This window comes from Syngnathus acus, chromosome 10 (assembly GCF_901709675.1).
Source record: "Syngnathus acus chromosome 10, fSynAcu1.2, whole genome shotgun sequence".
NCBI lineage: Eukaryota > Metazoa > Chordata > Actinopteri > Syngnathiformes > Syngnathidae > Syngnathus > Syngnathus acus.
Genome location: NC_051095.1, coordinates 20521956 through 20540317, shown reverse-complemented (window position 1 = coordinate 20540317; position 18362 = coordinate 20521956). Strand labels below are relative to the sequence as shown.

Here is an 18362-nt window from a genome sequence, read left to right as displayed (position 1 = left end):
CTGATAGACAGCCCCATAAATAAATAAATAAATAAATAAATAAATAAATAAATAAATTAAAAAAAAAAAAAAAAAAAAATATATATATATATATATATATATATATATATATATATATATATATATATATATATATATACGTATATATAATAAAAACATATAATAGATATATAAAACACACCTAAGGACAGCAGCATCAGCCTTTCCTGAATGTGAGCAGCCTTGGAGATCAGTAGAGGAAGAAACCAGAGACGTCACAGAGATGCAAGCAGCAGTAGCTAGCTGCCTGACCACTAATCACACATAAACTACCTACTACGAGCTAACCGTGCTGCGTTCTACATGCTTCATCTTTGATTTAGCGAAAATTCAAATTTGTATACCAGACTTCAACCGAATAGCGATTTAACAAACTGGCTGCACGAGGGATCGTTTTACGGTTCCTAATATTTGTTGCACCCCTCGTCTTGCATCCTGCTGGCAGCCTATTTTAGCGAGCAAGAACACTCTACCTTGGCTAGCGTTAAGCTAGCCAGCTAGCTAGCTACTCCTGTCGCTAACGTTGGTTAGCTAGCTAGCGAGCTGTGCTAACTTGCGTCATGGATGAACTACTAGTGGAAGTGAGGGGAACAAGTGGTGCCTTTTATAAGGTAGGTTGTTCCCCCCCCCCCCTTCTCTCTCCATCTCTATTCAAGTCAACATACATCGCTTACACGGGAAGTATACAAGCCAAGCTAGCCATTCACATTGGACTGGCGTTGATTGAGGTACCTGCTCTGGCCTTCGCTGGCCGGGATGTAGACGCAGAAAAACTGTAAACAAAGCTAAAACTGTGACGATTTGAGATCTCATGGTGGATCATACCTTGGCAGAACTGAGGTAGAAACAGTGGCGTTGTTGAATTGAATGTAATGAATATCAGCGAAGCAGTCGTTGATCGGCCTGTTCATTACTATCATTCTTATTTGGGTTGGTCTTCATCTTAAGTTATTTGGCATTCGTTTTATGTCGGAATTCCCAAGGTTGCTATTGTGTTTTGTTGAAAGTGGTACCTGGTAATATGGTGACATCTGTTGAGTGGTACTATGACCAGGTGGTTGCTACCATACTGTATTGTGATTGCTGGGAATTAATTCATACCAAAGCAAACAAGTTACAATGTCGTCCCTGGAAAGGATCTTTCTAGCTTTTTCAATGTACACGGATGGCCAATTGTGAACACCATTGGCTGTCTTAGATATATTGGTGAAACTTATAATTTACAATAGTAATAAACAGTGGTTATAGTACATCTCCCTCACAAGTGAGGATTTCTTGTTTCACAAATGTCTCATGCAGAGTTTGTACATTTGTATACAAAATTGTTGGTATCCTCTGTCAATGGAAAATGTAACCACACAAATAACTAAAATCTGACTAAATAAAAGCTGAAAATTGAATGAAAATCAACCAATTGAAGTCAGACATTGAAATGTGATCGAATTGTGGTTCGATAGAATACACTCACTCACTCACTCACTCATGAAACTGGCTGGACAAAAGTGATGGTACCCTTAATTTTGTATTTTGTTGCACAACCTGTTGAGGCAATCAGACAATTTCAGTGAGACTTGTGCACCTCTCAATTATGGTCATTATAGTCCACTCTTGAAAAGCAAACTGCTCCACTTGTCACAAGTTTGAAGGGGCCTTTTTATCAGTTGCTGCCACACATGTACTAGGATTTAGATCAGAGGTCATCAAAGGCTACTTCAGGATAGTCCAGTGTTTTGCTTTTACCCATTCTTGGGCTGTCTTCTTTTCTTGGTATGCTTAATTTATGTGTTTCTGACCATAAAGCTGATGTGTCTTGCCCAAAAAGTCACATTTGTGTCTTGTCTGCACAATGGAAATTCTCCCGGAAGCTTTGTGGGTTGTCAGCATGCTGTTTGGTAAATTCCAATCTCATATTTGATTGTTCATTTATGATTTATTTTCAACAGCGATGTCCTCTTAGGGTGTCTTCCATGAAGTCCACTCTGGCTCGAACGACGACGGATTGTGCAACCTGACTCGGTCCCTTCACCTTTTGAGTTCACCTTCACAAGTTTTATGCAGTTGTTCTGGGGTGTTTTGTTATAATTTTTCAATTTGTCAAGTTTTCTCTTGTGGCCATGACTTAAATTTCCAAATATTATATATAGTTGTTTGCACAGGGACTTCAAGCTGCTTAGTGATGGGCGTATAGCCTTTACCTTTGACTGGATTGTCTGAAGTTCTTTCTAATATACTGAGACAACGCTTTCTTTCACTTTCTCTGGTCTATTTTTACTGTAGTCAGCAAATAGTACAAGTTCTTGACACCCTGTAAATAGTGGAACTGATTGATTGGGGGGGAGGGGTAATAATCATTTTTGTCCAGGTCTGTTTCATGAGTGTTTTTTTATATATAATTCTGTTGAACCACAATTAAAAACAAATGTCAGATTTTCATCGGTGAGTTTCTATTGTATTTTTGTTCACAATTACTTTCGACAAATTATTTCTATGACCACTATGGCTTTTTTCTTTTTTTAACAGAGGGGCACCAACAGTTTTGTACATGCGTTTACTTGACCAATTAATGGACTAGGTCAAGGAAAATACTTTCAGCCCATTGGCAATTTTAGATTGCTCCCCTTTCTCCTTTATGTTTGGCTACCTTGCATTTGTTAGTCACAGTTTGTTAGGCTTGTGCCACTGCAGCAAGCCAAGTTTTTCTGGTGTCCTTCAGGGCATGACATGCAGTCCTGCTTTGAACATTTGATAGGTACAATACAAATCCATAGTATTTACAGTTTAAGAGTGAGCTGAACTGCCCAAACAGATTTAATCAGTTTTGGCAGAAAACATTTTAGACTAACGTTTGCCATCAGAATGTTAACACTTTGTGTTTCTTATTGGTTTTGTACTTGCTTCTTTTAGGCATTTGTGAAGGATGTCCATGAAGGTTCAATTACAGTTGCATTTGAAAACAAGTAAGTTATACAATGTTTATTTCCAATAGCGCTTTCACAACAGCTGTCGCCGTAACAAAGCACTTTACAAAACCATATAACATAAAATAACAAGACAACGGAACACATCGCATACAACAATAAAACAAAACATATCAACTTTGCCACAGTATCGACAAGCTACAGTACAGCAGCTAATGATGAAATTAATGGTGTGCTGTGCTTCCATACCAGTTGGCAGCCAGAGCGCCAGATCCCATTCCAGGATGTGCGATTTCCTCCTCCAACAGGGTTCTGTAAAGAGATAAATGAGAGTGATGAGGTTGAGGTGGGATTCTTTTAATTTCATGTTTCCTAAACATCTGACTAAAATAAAAGAAGTTAAAAAAAAGAACTTGAACAATGATGGCATGTTTCAGTTTTTTTCAGTTGCACTTACATTTTATATTTATATTTTGTTCATGTTTCTGCTGAGTAAAATTTACTGTGTGGGTTTTGGCAGGTGTATTCCAGGGCGAATGACAAGGAGCCATGTGGATGGTGGCTGGCCAAAGTTCGCATGGTCAAAGGAGAGGTAGGACTCAGCCCAAACCGTTTCACTTTTGTTTCTGTGTTTCTGCTTAGCTTTACAGTATGCCATTTGAACTGTTGAGTGGGCGGGACTTGCCTATACCTTTGTTATTCATTAATTATTAAGAGAAACTTTGTTGATCGACAGGCAGTTCACCTTTTATTTCAGCTGTGAAGTTTTATAGTGAATCACAAATGATCTATCTTATCTATTCTTTTATAACTTTAAAAAAGAATGATCAGTAGCTTAGCTATAGTCGTAATAGTTTGTGCTGGGGTTGTTCCCTGGGAATCTACTGAATCTACCGGTGCCTTGTTTACCATGTAACAATAAAAAGATATGCTCTAATCTTTTGATTGCACACATTGCCAATTGCAGCCAATTGTGGCACTAACGAATGTTGACAGCTACGGTTGTTTTGAACTGACTGGACACTATTTTCTGTCTGTAAAATCGGGAGTCCATTGGTTCCAAATCTGTTAAATCAAGGTTCCGCGATAGCAAATGTCCTGGTAGTCACTTTGTGTGGTAGTAATCAGTCATTGATCACTCAGTCTGAGTAGTTTACTGCACTCAGAACGGCAATGTAAATTTTTCAGCACGTGAGGTGTGATTTGAGTAGATCTTTCAAATGACCATTAAAGCATACACCAATTTCGTAGGAATTTTTGAAATCTGATTATTTCCTATCCAAATTCATCCTCATTCCCTGACAGAGGGTCTATGCGTTGTAAACTTGCAGCCACCTGGAGGTGTACAAGATCTGCTAGATACTCATTTTGAATCTTGAATTACAATCTGAAAACCTTTTTACGCATAGTAAATCATTGTAATGTGTTTCCATTGATTCACCCTAATGCATTTATAAAAAAATAACTTAAATGCATTTTTGATGGATGTTTCAATGCCGTTCATTTGTACTTGTTGATTTATGTTTTTTGTTGTTTTGTGTGTCTGAAGTTTTATGTTATAGAGTATGCTGCATGTGACGCGACATTAAACGAGATTGTCACGCTGGAGCGGTTACGACCGATCAATCCCAACAAACCAGCCACCAAAACTACCTTCCTCAAGATCAGACTCGATGTCCCTGATGATCTACGACAGATGTAAGTTTCCCAATGGCTTCCATGGACAGAATGGTGTCTCATAGGATCTGTCATATTTTTGGCAGCAATGCATTCAAATCCTGCCTCATACACATATTTTGAGACTTCAGTCACAGGCAAAAGAGCAACTGTATTGGTCATGTGACTTAGAGTACTACACGCATCGACCCAGGGTTTTGCTCTATGAGTTTGACACGAGCCGACGCATCATGGTTGACAGCGCCATCACTACTGCAGTCCAAATACACATGTGAAAAAGTGTGAACCTTCCCAGTAGCTTTCACCTGTTTCGCCAATCAAAATTATTCCTATCCTATCCTATAGCGCAGCAGCTTATTCTGGAGATCAAAAACAGAACGACATACAAGAATTGCAGGCTAGCTGGTTTTAGTTAGGACACAGGCCAAAACGGTCTTCACTGGACAGTTCTGAAGTGTTCTTGTCAGCAATGGTTTCACAAGAACACAAAGGCTTGTCTCAGATTTACCTAGAAAACTTGATCATCCTTGAGACTTCTGGAAAACAATATTTTGTGGACTGAGAAGCTCATCGAAAATCAGAATCGTTTTATGTAAGAACACACAAGAAGTATCAGGAAGGGGGCAAATGGTTTTTAACAGCAGTATAGATTGTATAGTACTGCGTAGTTCGTCTATGTGTGTAGAACAACTTCGAAATTTAATGCAGTCACTCATTCCCTTGCACAAACATTTTTGGTGATTGTTTATTTATTTTATTTTTTTAATTCTTGAATTGTTGCCCATGGCAAGGCTTCCCTAATGATTGTGCCCAAAACAATTTAATCGTGATTGTTAAGACACACATTTTCCTTGCATTTTTAAAGAAACCAGAATGGTCTAATAATATGATTGTTGACTCCTTGATATCAGGTGCTCTAAGGAATCGGCGCACAAAGATTTCAAGAAGGCTGTGGGAGCGTTCAGTGTCATCTATGACTCTGAGAAGAAGCAGCTGGTCATCTTGGTTCGTGTTGCTTTTTCAAGATTGTAGATGCAATATTTTTATTATACTTGTTTAGCAGCAATCAGGATGCACTGCAAGAGTGGAAACTTTTTATTTGACTATATTCAACTTGTCTGCACCTACCCCACTGATGTAAGATGAACTTTGAATCGTTTTAACAGTCGGTGAATGAGGTCACAGCGAAGCGGGCCAACATGATGAGTGACATGCACTTCAGGAGCCTCCGCACCAAACTGTCTCTCATGTTGAGAAATGAAGAGGCCAGCAGACAACTGGAGGTACGCACGCACATACACCACACACATACACAAGAGTCTGAAGCTTTAATATTCCAACAATAATTTAATTATTTCTGTCCATCAAAAGTACAAGTCCAACCCATTCACTGTGATTGTGTTGCTTGCAGAGTTCCCGACAACTGGCATCACGGTTCCATGAACAATTTGTAGTGCGTGATGATTTAATGGGACTGGCCATTGGGACTCATGGGGCCAACATTCAGCAAGCGCGTAAAGTCCCTGGAGTCACTAATATAGACCTGGATGAAGAGACATGCACCTTCCATATTTATGGAGAGGTATGATAGCCCAACTGTTCCCAATGACCTCGCAATAGATAGATGCATCTACCCTAGTTTGGTATTTATTCACATTTAATACATCTCAAATCTTTCTACTGTATTTTATTATATTGTTACTTGACATAACCGGACAATCCCCTAAAAGCCTGATGATATATCATATGTTTACATTATTTCTCTTGAGGTTTAGCCACTAGTCTGCAGAACAAGTTTCATACCTCTGTCTGCCAATAAAAAAATGTGCAGGGAGAGAAAGGATTTTGTGGGCCTTGTTATTCTGTTGTTCCAAAATAGTTCCTCACATACTACTTTAAAAGTCCCAAAGAACATATTGACATGTTTGGTGTTTATTCAAGGACCAGGAAGCTGTCCGTATTGCTCGCAGTTTCCTGGAGTTTTCCGAAGATATCATCAAAGTTCCCCGGAACTTAGTAGGTGAGTAATTCACTCCACCAATAGGACTGTGGGCCTGTGGCAGTGGTGTCTTTTTTTTTTTTTTTTTTTTTTTTTTAAATTGTTGTTGATGAGTATTTTGGATTTATTTTTGTTATAGAAGAATGAGTAATTGTGCTTAAATTGACTCACAATCAAGTGCAGAACTCTAAACTCTGCAGCTCAGCAACTATTATGATCCGATCAGGAAGCACCTTCACTTTAAATAACTTAAGTAGATTGCGTACCAATTTCTTATACAGTTATTTTTTTTGCTATCTGCGTAAGTGAGTGACCAAATTCTGTGACACAGACAGTGGAGATCCACCAAAAAGTTTTCTATTTTTCTATACAGTACAGTAAAGCTGCAAAACTCTACTTATGCCGGAGTGAAACGTTTCAGCTCACTTAAATATACAGTGGATCCCTGCATGCTCACAGTTTGGCACGAGAGGATAATGAACCAAAACCACTGTGCATAGATGAATGAAAAAAAGTGGTGTGTTCCTAGTGTCAAGCCCCTCGTGGACCACAGGCAATGTCAGAAGTGTCTCTACTTGGGATAAAAAGAAAAAAAGAACTGGACAGTTGCTCAGTGGTGCAAAGTTCACAGTAAATTATACATTTGGGATGCATTTTTATAGACTGTCTTTTGTGAATAATATTATTTTTCCCTTTAGGCAAAGTGATTGGGAAGAGTGGTAAACTGATCCAAGAAGTGGTTGATAAGTCTGGTGTGGTGCGGGTTCGTATTGAACCAGAAAATGACAAAAAGCCTTCGGTGGCATCCTCATCAGCGGCAGCGGCAGTCTCAGCAACGGATGATGTAAGTCAGAACGAATATGTCTACTGTAAATAGGTCAATGTTTAAGACAATTATTGCTAAAGTTATAGTTGATTAAATATGGGGCTTTGTGATTGATTAAAAAAAAAAAAAAATGAACCGAGGGCAGACATATGCTACTATGGGGAAATGCACTTGTCTTTTCTGTAGGCATACTCAAGCCTGTTTCAACCAAAATCTGGCCATTCCAAAATCTGCCAAAAACCATCAAAAAACAAGTCTAGGTCAGTAAATGTTTGGGCCATTAGCGAGGACAAAGTAAGCCTTAAGGTTGTGTACAGTTTTGAGAAATGCTTGAATAGTTCTATTTTGCATCTGTTTGTCATAGGGAATGGTGCCCTTTGTATTTGTGGGGACCAAGGAAAGCATCTCAAATGCAACGGTATTGCTGGACTATCACCTCAACTACCTTAAGGTACATGAGAAATTGCATACTCAAGTGTTTGCGGTAGTTATTCAGTACACCAATCTTGACACCCTTGTAAAGTCGTGTTGTTCTGTTCTGCAAACATGACATGGTTATTCAATGTTGCAACATTGCTCTCAATCACTGTAGGAGGTGGACCAACTTCGTTTGGAGCGTCTCCAGATTGACGAACAGCTGAGACAGATAGGAGGCGGCGGCGGTGCAGGAGGAACGGGGCCACGAAATCTTAAAGACAAAAGCTACGTGTTTGATAATGGCGCGGGCCTTGGAAGAGGAACAGGAGGAGGGAAACCTTATGGGGGAGGAGGAAGAGGTGCTCGAGGGCGAAGAGGCGGCGGTGCCGCTTTTGCCTCAGGTGCGGCTTCATTACTACTTCATATCCTGTACAGTAATCCCTCGTTTTTCGCGGGAGATGCATTCTAGAACCACCCGCGAAAAACAAAGATCTGGGAAGTAGAAACAGTATACGCATTATTTAGAAATTTAAATACCAATGTATTAAAATTTCCAACACATAGTTTTTCTTCACGAGAGGGCATGGGTGTATTGTATGTCAATTTGAAGTATGCTTTTCCTTGGCAAACAAGGCAAAGTGTCCAACCTCAGAATTACCACACTACACTAACCCAGGGGATAATATACATAGCAAAAACAAAGTGAGTCACGGTTGCGCATGAATCTCCTGTTGCATTGTGGTCCTATACACAATATTAAAGCCTTTTAAATACTTTTACGCTACATAAACCTTTCCCATTCTCTTAATAACTATTCTGTGCATGTATTGTACCTTTACCTTTATTGTACCTGTACCTTAAATAAAAGAACAATCACGTGACTTTAATCAGCTGCTGGGGGTTCTCTCCTGAGCAGAAAACATTCGTGTCATCTGCAAAAGTCACATACTTCAATACTATACTGGAAGCATTGCATATGTCGTTCATCCACGATATAAATATTTTTTAGTCCTAATAATAACCCTTTTGGCATTGCTCACTCTAGGTACGAACTCAGAGGCATCCAATGCTTCAGAAACTGAGTCAGACCACCGGGACGAGCTCAGCGATTGGTCCCTGGCTCCCACAGAAGAGCTAATGACAGGAGGTGGGACATTACCAAGAAGGACAGATGGAAGGAGGAGACCGGGTGGGGCAGGACTTCGAGGGCGAGGTGGAAGAGGAAGAGGAGCATATAAAGGAAAGTAGTTTAAATTTGGCTGAAAACATAACGGTCGAAAAAAGCAATACAATAAATAACAGCGATGGATCATGTCTTAAGGTGCAACACAAGCATTGTTTCATGGCCTCGCATTGCCTGTCAACCAAGATGGAGCGAAAGCTTGCATATGAGTCAAGCACGGACAGTTTGCCATTTTGAAGAGAGTTCCACATTGATGGGCAGCAAAGTTGAACGCTCCTTTCCCTTGTTCAGTCCGGACACGTGGAACAATTAGGTGAATGATATTGGAGCGCAAGGCATAGCAGCTTTTAGTTCTTTGCAGGAGAACATTTAAGCAGAGCCTTATAAACCAGAGACCGCCCGTGCATGTACCTGCGGGTACTCGTGAGCAGATCCATTCAAAATCGAGTGACTCCGCTCTGATATGGGTGCTAGAAATGTGATTGGTATATCGCTAAGGACATTCTTCAATGTTGACATATATAGGTAATAATTTGAAATACAGTGTCTGAGAATAACTTGAACTGTCCCATTTAGGTGACGATGTGCAGTGGAGCGACCCAAGGCCTCGTCATATTAGAGAGCCCAAGACAAGAGCACAGGAAGACACCTTACAGGTACTGTCCTTTATACATACCAAGGGTGTGCTGACTGCACTGTAGTATAACTAGATGATGTGGTTTTTAAGAATAGAAAACTCTAAATTGCCCAAATATGTCATATATGCATCAGCCCTGTGATTGACTTTTGGTCACAGGGTTTACCCTACATCTATTTCTAAATCTGCTGGGATAACAGGTTAGTTGCGTAAAGAATGTTGAATTAGATTACGCTATGAAATGCATATTAGGTAGTTCTGTTAGTGTTGAGAAGACTTATTTATTGACCATGTCTTGGTTTAATGACCCTAAACATCTATTGGTTTTAATGCATTTTTTGTGCGAATGGAAAGTCAGGTATTCACCGCGTTATTGTTAGAGTAATAACAGAACTATCCCCCTGTAAAGAATGCTCAGCTAAGCCTTCCAATTAATTTCTAATTCATTGACCAGCACTTGTATAGCTGGAGCTCGAGAGAAAATCAATAGTTTTTGCATCATACAAGGTTACGTTTGCTCCCCTTTTTGTTACTACAAAAAAATTATTCAACAAAACCTACCCCACAAATTTTCACTCAACAGTACTCGTGCAGTATGGGCTGCAAAAGAATCCATCAAATTATTGACTGGAGTAAGAATCGTTGGCTTTCTGTGGAGCCATTCTAACATCATGTAAATGAGATGCAATATATTTGTGCTGGTGATTAAAGGGATGTCATTTCTTTTCCAGGTTCCAGGTAAATTAATTCATTATGTCTTAGCCTTCATTGGTTATTATTTCATTTGAATGCATACTAAAAGTTCATTAACTACATATTTCTTTGAAGTCCCTCCTCCACGTGGTCCAGGTAGGCATATTTGGAGAGATATCACTTTGCTTGGGATTGAGAAGTACCGTATTTTCCGCCCTAAAAGGCGCACCGGGTTATAAGGCGCACCTTCAATGAACGGCCCATTTTAAAACTTTGTCCATATATAAGGCGCACCGGCTTATAAGGCGCATAAAATAGAAGCTATACTGCATCAAACTGAGGTTGACTAGGGTTGCGGTATGCATCCACTAGCCAATAACCAACGAGCCCTCTATAAACAATCGCGTTTCTCAAACGATCTCCTATAAAATGATCAGAACTGACTAAAGTTCGATCTAACGCATTGGTACTACTTACCTATGTTTCCCTTCCATATCGATCCGTAGATTTACTCGAAACATTAACAGAGCAGCCTATTTTGACATGAAATAGCCTGGTACGTATAGCAGCTATCGCAATAGCATTAGCCATCCGCAAAGTCTCACGAGCCTCACCTCGCAATCTCCCATGAGCCTCAGCAAAGTGTAAACAATCGCGTTTCTCAAACGATCTCCTATAAAATGATCGGAACTGACTAAAGTTCGATCCAACGCATTGGTACTACTTACCTATGTTTCCCTTCCATATCGATCCGTAGATTTACTCGAAACATTAACAGAGCAGCCTATTTTGACATGAAATAGCCTGGTACGTATAGCAGCTATCGCAATAGCATTAGCCATCCGCAAAGTCTCACGAGCCTCACCTCGCAATCTCCCATGAGCCTCAGCAAAGTGTAAACAATCGCGTTTCTCAAACGATCTCCTATAAAATGATCGGAACTGACTAAAGTTCGATCTAACGCATTGGTACTACTTACCTATGTTTCCCTTCCATATCGATCCGTAGATTTACTCGAAACATTAACAGAGCAGCCTATTTTGACATGAAATAGCCTGGTACGTATAGCAGCTATCGCAATAGCATTAGCCATCCGCAAAGTCTCACGAGCCTCACCTCGCAATCTCCCATGAGCCTCAGCAAAGTGTAAACAATCGCGTTTCTCAAACGATCTCCTATAAAATGATCGGAACTGACTAAAGTTCGATCCAACGCATTTGTACTACTTACCTATGTTTCCCTTCCATATCGATCCGTAGATTTACTCGAAACATTAACAGAGCAGCCTATTTTGACATGAAATAGCCTGGTACGTATAGCAGCTATCGCAATAGCATTAGCCATCCGCAAAGTCTCACGAGCCTCACCTCGCAATCTCCCATGAGCCTCAGCAAAGTGTAAACAATCGCGTTTCTCAAACGATCTCCTATAAAATGATCGGAACTGACTAAAGTTCGATCCAACGCATTTGTACTACTTACCTATGTTTCCCTTCCATATCGATCCGTAGATTTACTCGAAACATTAACAGAGCAGCCTATTTTGACATGAAATAGCCTGGTACGTATAGCAGCTATCGCAATAGCATTAGCCATCCGCAAAGTCTCACGAGCCTCACCTCGCAATCTCCCATGAGCCTCAGCAAAGTGTAAACAATCGCGTTTCTCAAACGATCTCCTATAAAATGATCGGAACTGACTAAAGTTCGATCTAACGCATTGGTACTACTTACCTATGTTTCCCTTCCATATCGATCCGTAGATTTACTTGAAACATTAACAGAGCAGCCTATTTTGACAGGAAATAGCCTCGCGGGTACAACAGCTATTCGGTGACGCCCCCTGACTACAGTTGCCGTAATGCTGGGAAGCGATGCGACCTTGTAATTTATTAGTCGTACTAAAACGTACTGAAACATTTTGGCAGAGCACTGTGTACAACCAGTATGGATCAACAAATTCATCAGTTGATCCATATATAAGGCGCACTGGCCTATAAGGCGCACTGTCGGCTTTTGAGAAAATTTTAGGTTTTTAGGTGCGCCTTTTAGGGCGGAAAATACGGTATGTGAAAAAACAAAATGCGATGATTAAATAACAGATAGCAAATCATTTACATTATGGGATGCGGCGGCCATTCAAAGCAACAAAAAAAAGACACCTGAAGTCTACCGCCAAAGATTTTTATGCGGTAAGGCCTTCCGGGCAAAATATGTGCTAACAATACAAAACATGCGTCCTTGACTTTTTTATTTTTTTTTTTACATCCACAAAGATGGCAACACTTCAGCCGTCCGCACTTTAATGTCGCTGTGTGCAAGTACCTATGGTAATGACGATAAAGCCACTCAGTTTCCAGAATGCATGGCTTAATTAATTTAAATAATGAAGTTCTAAGGGCGTTCATCCTTGTTAAATGAATTTAAACAGATTTTTCCAGACCATTTCTTGAATTCTTGATTTAATTGATTGGTAGGCAGTGTCTGGCTGCTTTATGATTGGTAGGCAGTGTCTGGCTGCTTTGGTCTTCAGAATAAAAGGCCTTGTTTAATTAACACCTGCAATAATGTATGCCTATCAAGTTGGAAACTACCAGAAAGGTTTTTTTTTTTTTTTTTTTTTTTAGGGGGAGAAATGAACATGGATCAAAATGTCACACTCATTAGTTGTTGTGTGACACTCTACTTGCTTCTCTGACCCAACAGATTCGCGTGGATGGGAACAACGAACGTAGTGTGCAGCATGGAGGGAGAGGTGGAGGGCCTTCATCACAGGGTGGGCACAGTGCCGGCGGCGACGGCCCACTACGCCACCAGCAGCGGCCCGTTAGAGACCGAGGAATGAAGAAAGAGAAGCAGGACGCTCCCCCTCTGGTGAATGGAGTGTCGTAGATTGATCACTGGAGGACCTTCTCACATTCAGAAATGAACCCACACTCTACTCTTCATACACAAATAACCGCTCATTAACTATCCACAGATTTTCTCCATCCCCCCCCCCCCCCCTTTTCCGTTTTTTCAATTGCTACATTAGACAGGAACTTCCATCAGCATGCAACTCTGTAGGGTGTAATTGTAGTGTGAAGGGCGCTGCCAGTGTGCTACATCTGTGTACTCCTCAGTGTAGTACAGCGAGCTGGCCTGGGACCGAAAAGATGTACAGTATAGTAAGAAAGCAAGTTTCAAGTTTCTTAATGTAAAAGAAGGCTCTTGTCCAGCAAATTCATACTTCAATCTCAAAACGCATCCGACGTTCAATTACATGTATCACTTTTCTCCATTAGCTTGCAAAGCAACTTGGATGCTGCACATGCTATCCTTCACTTTATACCGTGAGGTTTCAAACTTGACCTTCGACTTGCTCCGTTTGTGTTTTGAAACTGCTCCTTTAACCAACATGGTTAGGGTACAGTGAGTTCAAGCCGTGACAGGAGTGCTGGTAGCACTTTGGCCCAAACAATGTGTAGTCCATAACCCTAGAAATGGCAAGATGACAAAGCATGTGTGCAAAGTCACCAGCTAGGGCAAGGTGACACGGGTGGGCAACACCATCAATACCATTTTGTCAACAAATAATAATAATAATAGTGAGGCGCACTCAGTTTAAACCCTAACCCAAGTACTTTATATCAAAGAAAAAACTAATTGAATTAAAGGAGATGTTCTTTACAATTTAATGTATAGCAAATTCAACAAAAACGATTGTGCATTTGTAGTCATGACCCAACGCTTACAGCTTTTAAGGACCATGGTTCTCCCAGTAAGTTCTTATGGAAGAAAATGGTGCCTGTAATGCAGTGCTACTTCTCTGGCTGGCTGGCTGACTGATCACATTCAACTTTCAGTCATTCTGTTCCTGTGATATCTTTTATAAATCATGTCCTGTTCTGGAATCCTGCAGCCTGCAATTTTGCTTCTTGGTGTGTTTTGGTGACTCAAGTGGAGCTCCATTACTTGCATTTAAATAAAAAAAAAAAAAACGAAAAAAAAAAACGCGTACCTGTCACTGAAAGAGTAACCTAATGGATTTAAGGCAGAGCATAAAATTCATGTGGCTCATCGTGTTGAGTCAAATCTACAACCCCTCTAAGGCTGATTCTTTCTGGCCTTTTTTTTTATTTTTTAATGAACCCCTGACTGATTTGTAATTTTGTTTCAGCTTTTTAGGTCCGTGCAACACACTTGTGTGCCACACTCTAAATATATACAAATCTCGCACTCACAAGTTAGTTTCTGAGGCCAGTAGTCCTTTCAATTGTGCTTGCTTTTACACAAGTGTGAATTAATTGTGATTCTTTTTCACTAACCTTTAGATGTCACACTGCAGCCAGGCTGCGTTTGTAAAGTTAGCATTTCCTACAATACATCAACAACGTGGTTTGAGTACAATTAACCGTTTTACTTTCCATAAACATCAACAGAATGAAGTTGTTTTGTGTTTAAAAAAAAAAAAAAAAAAACGAGAGGGTGGCATACTGTATATAATGATGTCATAATTTGTTTGGAGGAAGGAATTGTACTGTTTCAAATGTGCACTTATCGTTATTTTCTTTCTTTTGTTGCTGTTTGATATCAGTTAAATGCTAGCTCTCCTGTTAATAAACTTGCTGTTAAAAAAGTATGCTCCATAGCACATTAATAGTGAGTGACATTGATAGTGAATGTCCATAGCACTGCTACAGAAGTCCAAAACTAATGTTATTACACAGAGGAAGAATTTCATGTGAAATCAGTACATAATTGTTGTATACTGTAGTGTCTCAAGGAAGAAAACTATTACTGCAGTCCAATTGCCATTTTCCATAATACAGTGCCCTAAAATTAGATTGACGTGCAATTGTCACAGTGTTTTAGGTGTACAGTAGGTTTTTCATTTAAAATAAATGAAGGGCTTGACGTTTTCGGCGATAGTCGAGGAAAAAAAAAATACATTGAACCTGCTTTCAATTTTTAACCTTTGACAAATGAGACCAGATTATCTTTTTAAGTTTGCGTTCCTGAATTTAATCTTGTCATACACATCAAATCCTTTCATTTGTTATGTTCTCATATGCACAAAATCCTTGGTGTATCATTTAAGATAGCTAATGGAGAAATTACAAATCTTGACCAATTTAAAAAAAAAAAAAAAAAAAAAAAAAAACACTTTTACTAAATGTTGAGCCCGAATCAAATAATTGTGAAAGTGTATCTCTTCTTTTCTGGTTGTTCCAGTGTAGAAACCACAAGTATCTGTCCATTTTGTCATTTATCAACCAGGAGAATATTATAGTTCATTCTAACAAAACAATTTTTTTTTTTTTAATATATATATATTATACACACCCCCAGGAGTAGTAAAAGGGAGCATTAGGCTGAGATGCTATTACTGTTAAATTGGATACAAGTTCCAGTTTAGAAAAATAAAATGAACCAGTTTAAAAATTGAAGTCAACCTTTCAACAACAAGGACTTGTGTGCATTGTTGTGTTAATAGCGGTTAATACTAACAAATGGTGTTGCAAAAATCCAAGTTTGTACTATAATAGAAAATGTGCATTGAGGAGCTGGGAAACTGTTGCATGCTGCCCATGTGGAATCGATGCGATGGAATTATCTGTGCTGATGAACGTGTCATCCTTCTAACACAAGAAACAGACAAAATAGAAACAAAACTCTTGAGATGAGTTCCTGTGACCATGGCCAACTGAAAGAATTTTAGAAAGGAATACTAACAATCACAACTCAATTTTACAAAAAGTTTGGAAATGCAAGGCGATTTGTCTTTTGGTTCATGTGTTGATTGAGTAGGCTCTGTGAAATCAGCTTCGCTGTACTAAAACACGACTTCAAAAACTGTTTGGATTGAACCCTTTGAAGGCTTTCCCCGCTGAAATGTGTTAATTCACAGAATGAATGTTGTACGTACGTAATTTTTTCCTTTATGACTAATACCTCTCCCTCAGTGACAGCTTGGATCATGTTCTGTCTGTCCCCTTCTAATAAAACGAATGCGAATATTTTCACTGGACTATTAACTTGATGTGACTTTTATCATGGGGGAAATGTTGGTGCTAGATTTTCCATGAATGTTAAATTGAGTTGATGGTCTAAACAGGATTGAACATGGTCGTTTAAAACCTTTAATAATTTGTATGCGTGTAGGTGGTGTCTACCCGCTAGCTGTGTCTCCTAATCTGAACATTCTGAGGAGTGCCATTTTCCCCCATGCCACACAATCTCAGAAGATGAATGTTAGTTACGGTTTTAGGAACTAAATATAAAAATATCTGTGATTTAAATGTGTGATTTTGCTTATTTTAAAATGACAGTATAACAGATAAGATTGGTAATATTGCATCAAGAACCTGACTTGCATCCCTCACTCAGCATTTCAATCCATTTGGGATTGCAACATGTTTTCAACCGAAGATGACCAACTTTGACTTTTTCTTGATTGCCACTCCGCGGCAAATGTTTCTGCTCTTATTCCAGAACAAATGTTAATGTGACACAGTGCTGGCAGAAAGGCAAGATGCAAAGAAAAAATCTGTACATACTTAAAAACCAGGGTAGTCTAAAAAGCTGTAAATCTTGTGAGCACTTTTGAGCGTTGTTTTTTTTTTTCTTTCTTTCTCTCTCTTCTTTTGTAAATACTACTTACTAGCATTTAAAGTGTCCGGGTTTACATGTCTGGTTATAGTGCAATATATTTTGTATGCAAGCAGTTTCAATAAACAAAAAAATGATCTTCTGATAAGTCATGTCTCATATTTTTAAGTGTGATCTGTAGATTTGCATTTTCAACAATACGTTCTTGGTTTTTTTTTCTTTTTACTTGCCAATCCATTTGCTGAGCTGTGGTCGTGTTGGTTGCTAAAAATGTTATATTGGCTGACAGTTCAACAGCTGTAAACAAATCACTCGCCACCTTCCTCGCTCTCTGTTCTCCTTTTTTGTCTCGGTCTCAGTCAGTAAACGATAGAACGAGAGGCAGCCTGTCTTCAGGATCTTAAAAAGTCCTCTTGATCAGATGAATATATTGCAGATAATGCTGAGTCAAAACTACCAGAGGTAAAAAAAACAAAAAAGCCTAATTGTCTGACTAAAAGTAACAACTATTTAATGTAACAGAAGACAAGATTAACTTTTGATTATATATCAATAAAAAAAACTTGAATAAGGTCCCTTTTTAATGAGGAATGTGGCCTAAAATACCATATTGGTAATGTGAAAATAATGAGGAGTCAATGGCTCCAAAATGTCCATCTCGATTTAGGCCCACTTGAACCTCTGAAAACGATTCGCTTTTCCACAGATGAATTAAAATGCCAAGAAATGAGCAGCCTACGTGCAGCTAAGGTGCAGGTTCTGTCATGAAACGGGAGTCTGTCATTGACTGATTGACAAGGTCAATCAGGACTGACCTGCCAAGTGACAATTCCGGCGATGGACAAAAACCCGCTTTTGTCGATGCTTAGTACGTCAGTTTCTTGAAGTTGTCCATCTTTTGCCAATAAATGGACTGTCAGACTGTCAAACTGTCAGCACTGATTGAATGCCCACCTCTGTTTATTGAAGTTATGAAACATCAGCTGACCTCTGGTGGGAGGGTGCACATTGTTGTGTCACAGCACAGCACAGCACTAGTAATGTTCTGGACACTGTTTTCTATATACTTGTACACCCCGTGAACCTCATAAGGATAAGTAGTTCGGATGATGGATGGATTGATATACTTGAACAATGTATTGAGTTGAAAACATTTCTGATAGTTTGTTGCAAAATTACGCCCCCCCCCCAAAATATTTTCTAATGCGTACTGAACGCATTCATTTAAAAACAATTTCAGTGTCACACTGCTATGAATTAAAAAAATAAAAAACTGCAGTATTGAGTAGAAACCACATGGGGGAGTCGTGGTGCTGTCTCTTCATGTCTTCTGTCTCCATTTGAAACTTTCACGTCCTATTATTCATTATTGCTGCATTACCTC

The 18362-nt window shown here is 39.3% G+C and overlaps 1 protein-coding gene across 1 annotated transcript; it reads left to right on the top strand.

Moving 5' to 3' along the window:
• The first annotated feature begins 229 nt into the window (after positions 1-229).
• On the top strand, positions 230-16878 carry fmr1 (FMRP translational regulator 1). The gene is made up of 15 exons (XM_037261037.1): positions 230-650; positions 2944-2996; positions 3210-3303; positions 3478-3549; positions 4507-4655; positions 5546-5639; positions 5801-5917; positions 6046-6216; positions 6576-6654; positions 7332-7477; positions 7824-7910; positions 8052-8277; positions 8922-9116; positions 9636-9715; positions 13094-16878. Exons 1-15 carry the CDS (start codon positions 600-602, stop codon positions 13277-13279), a joined length of 1800 nt encoding a protein of 599 aa, XP_037116932.1. The 5' UTR covers positions 230-599; the 3' UTR covers positions 13280-16878.
• The last annotated feature ends 1484 nt before the right edge of the window (positions 16879-18362 follow it).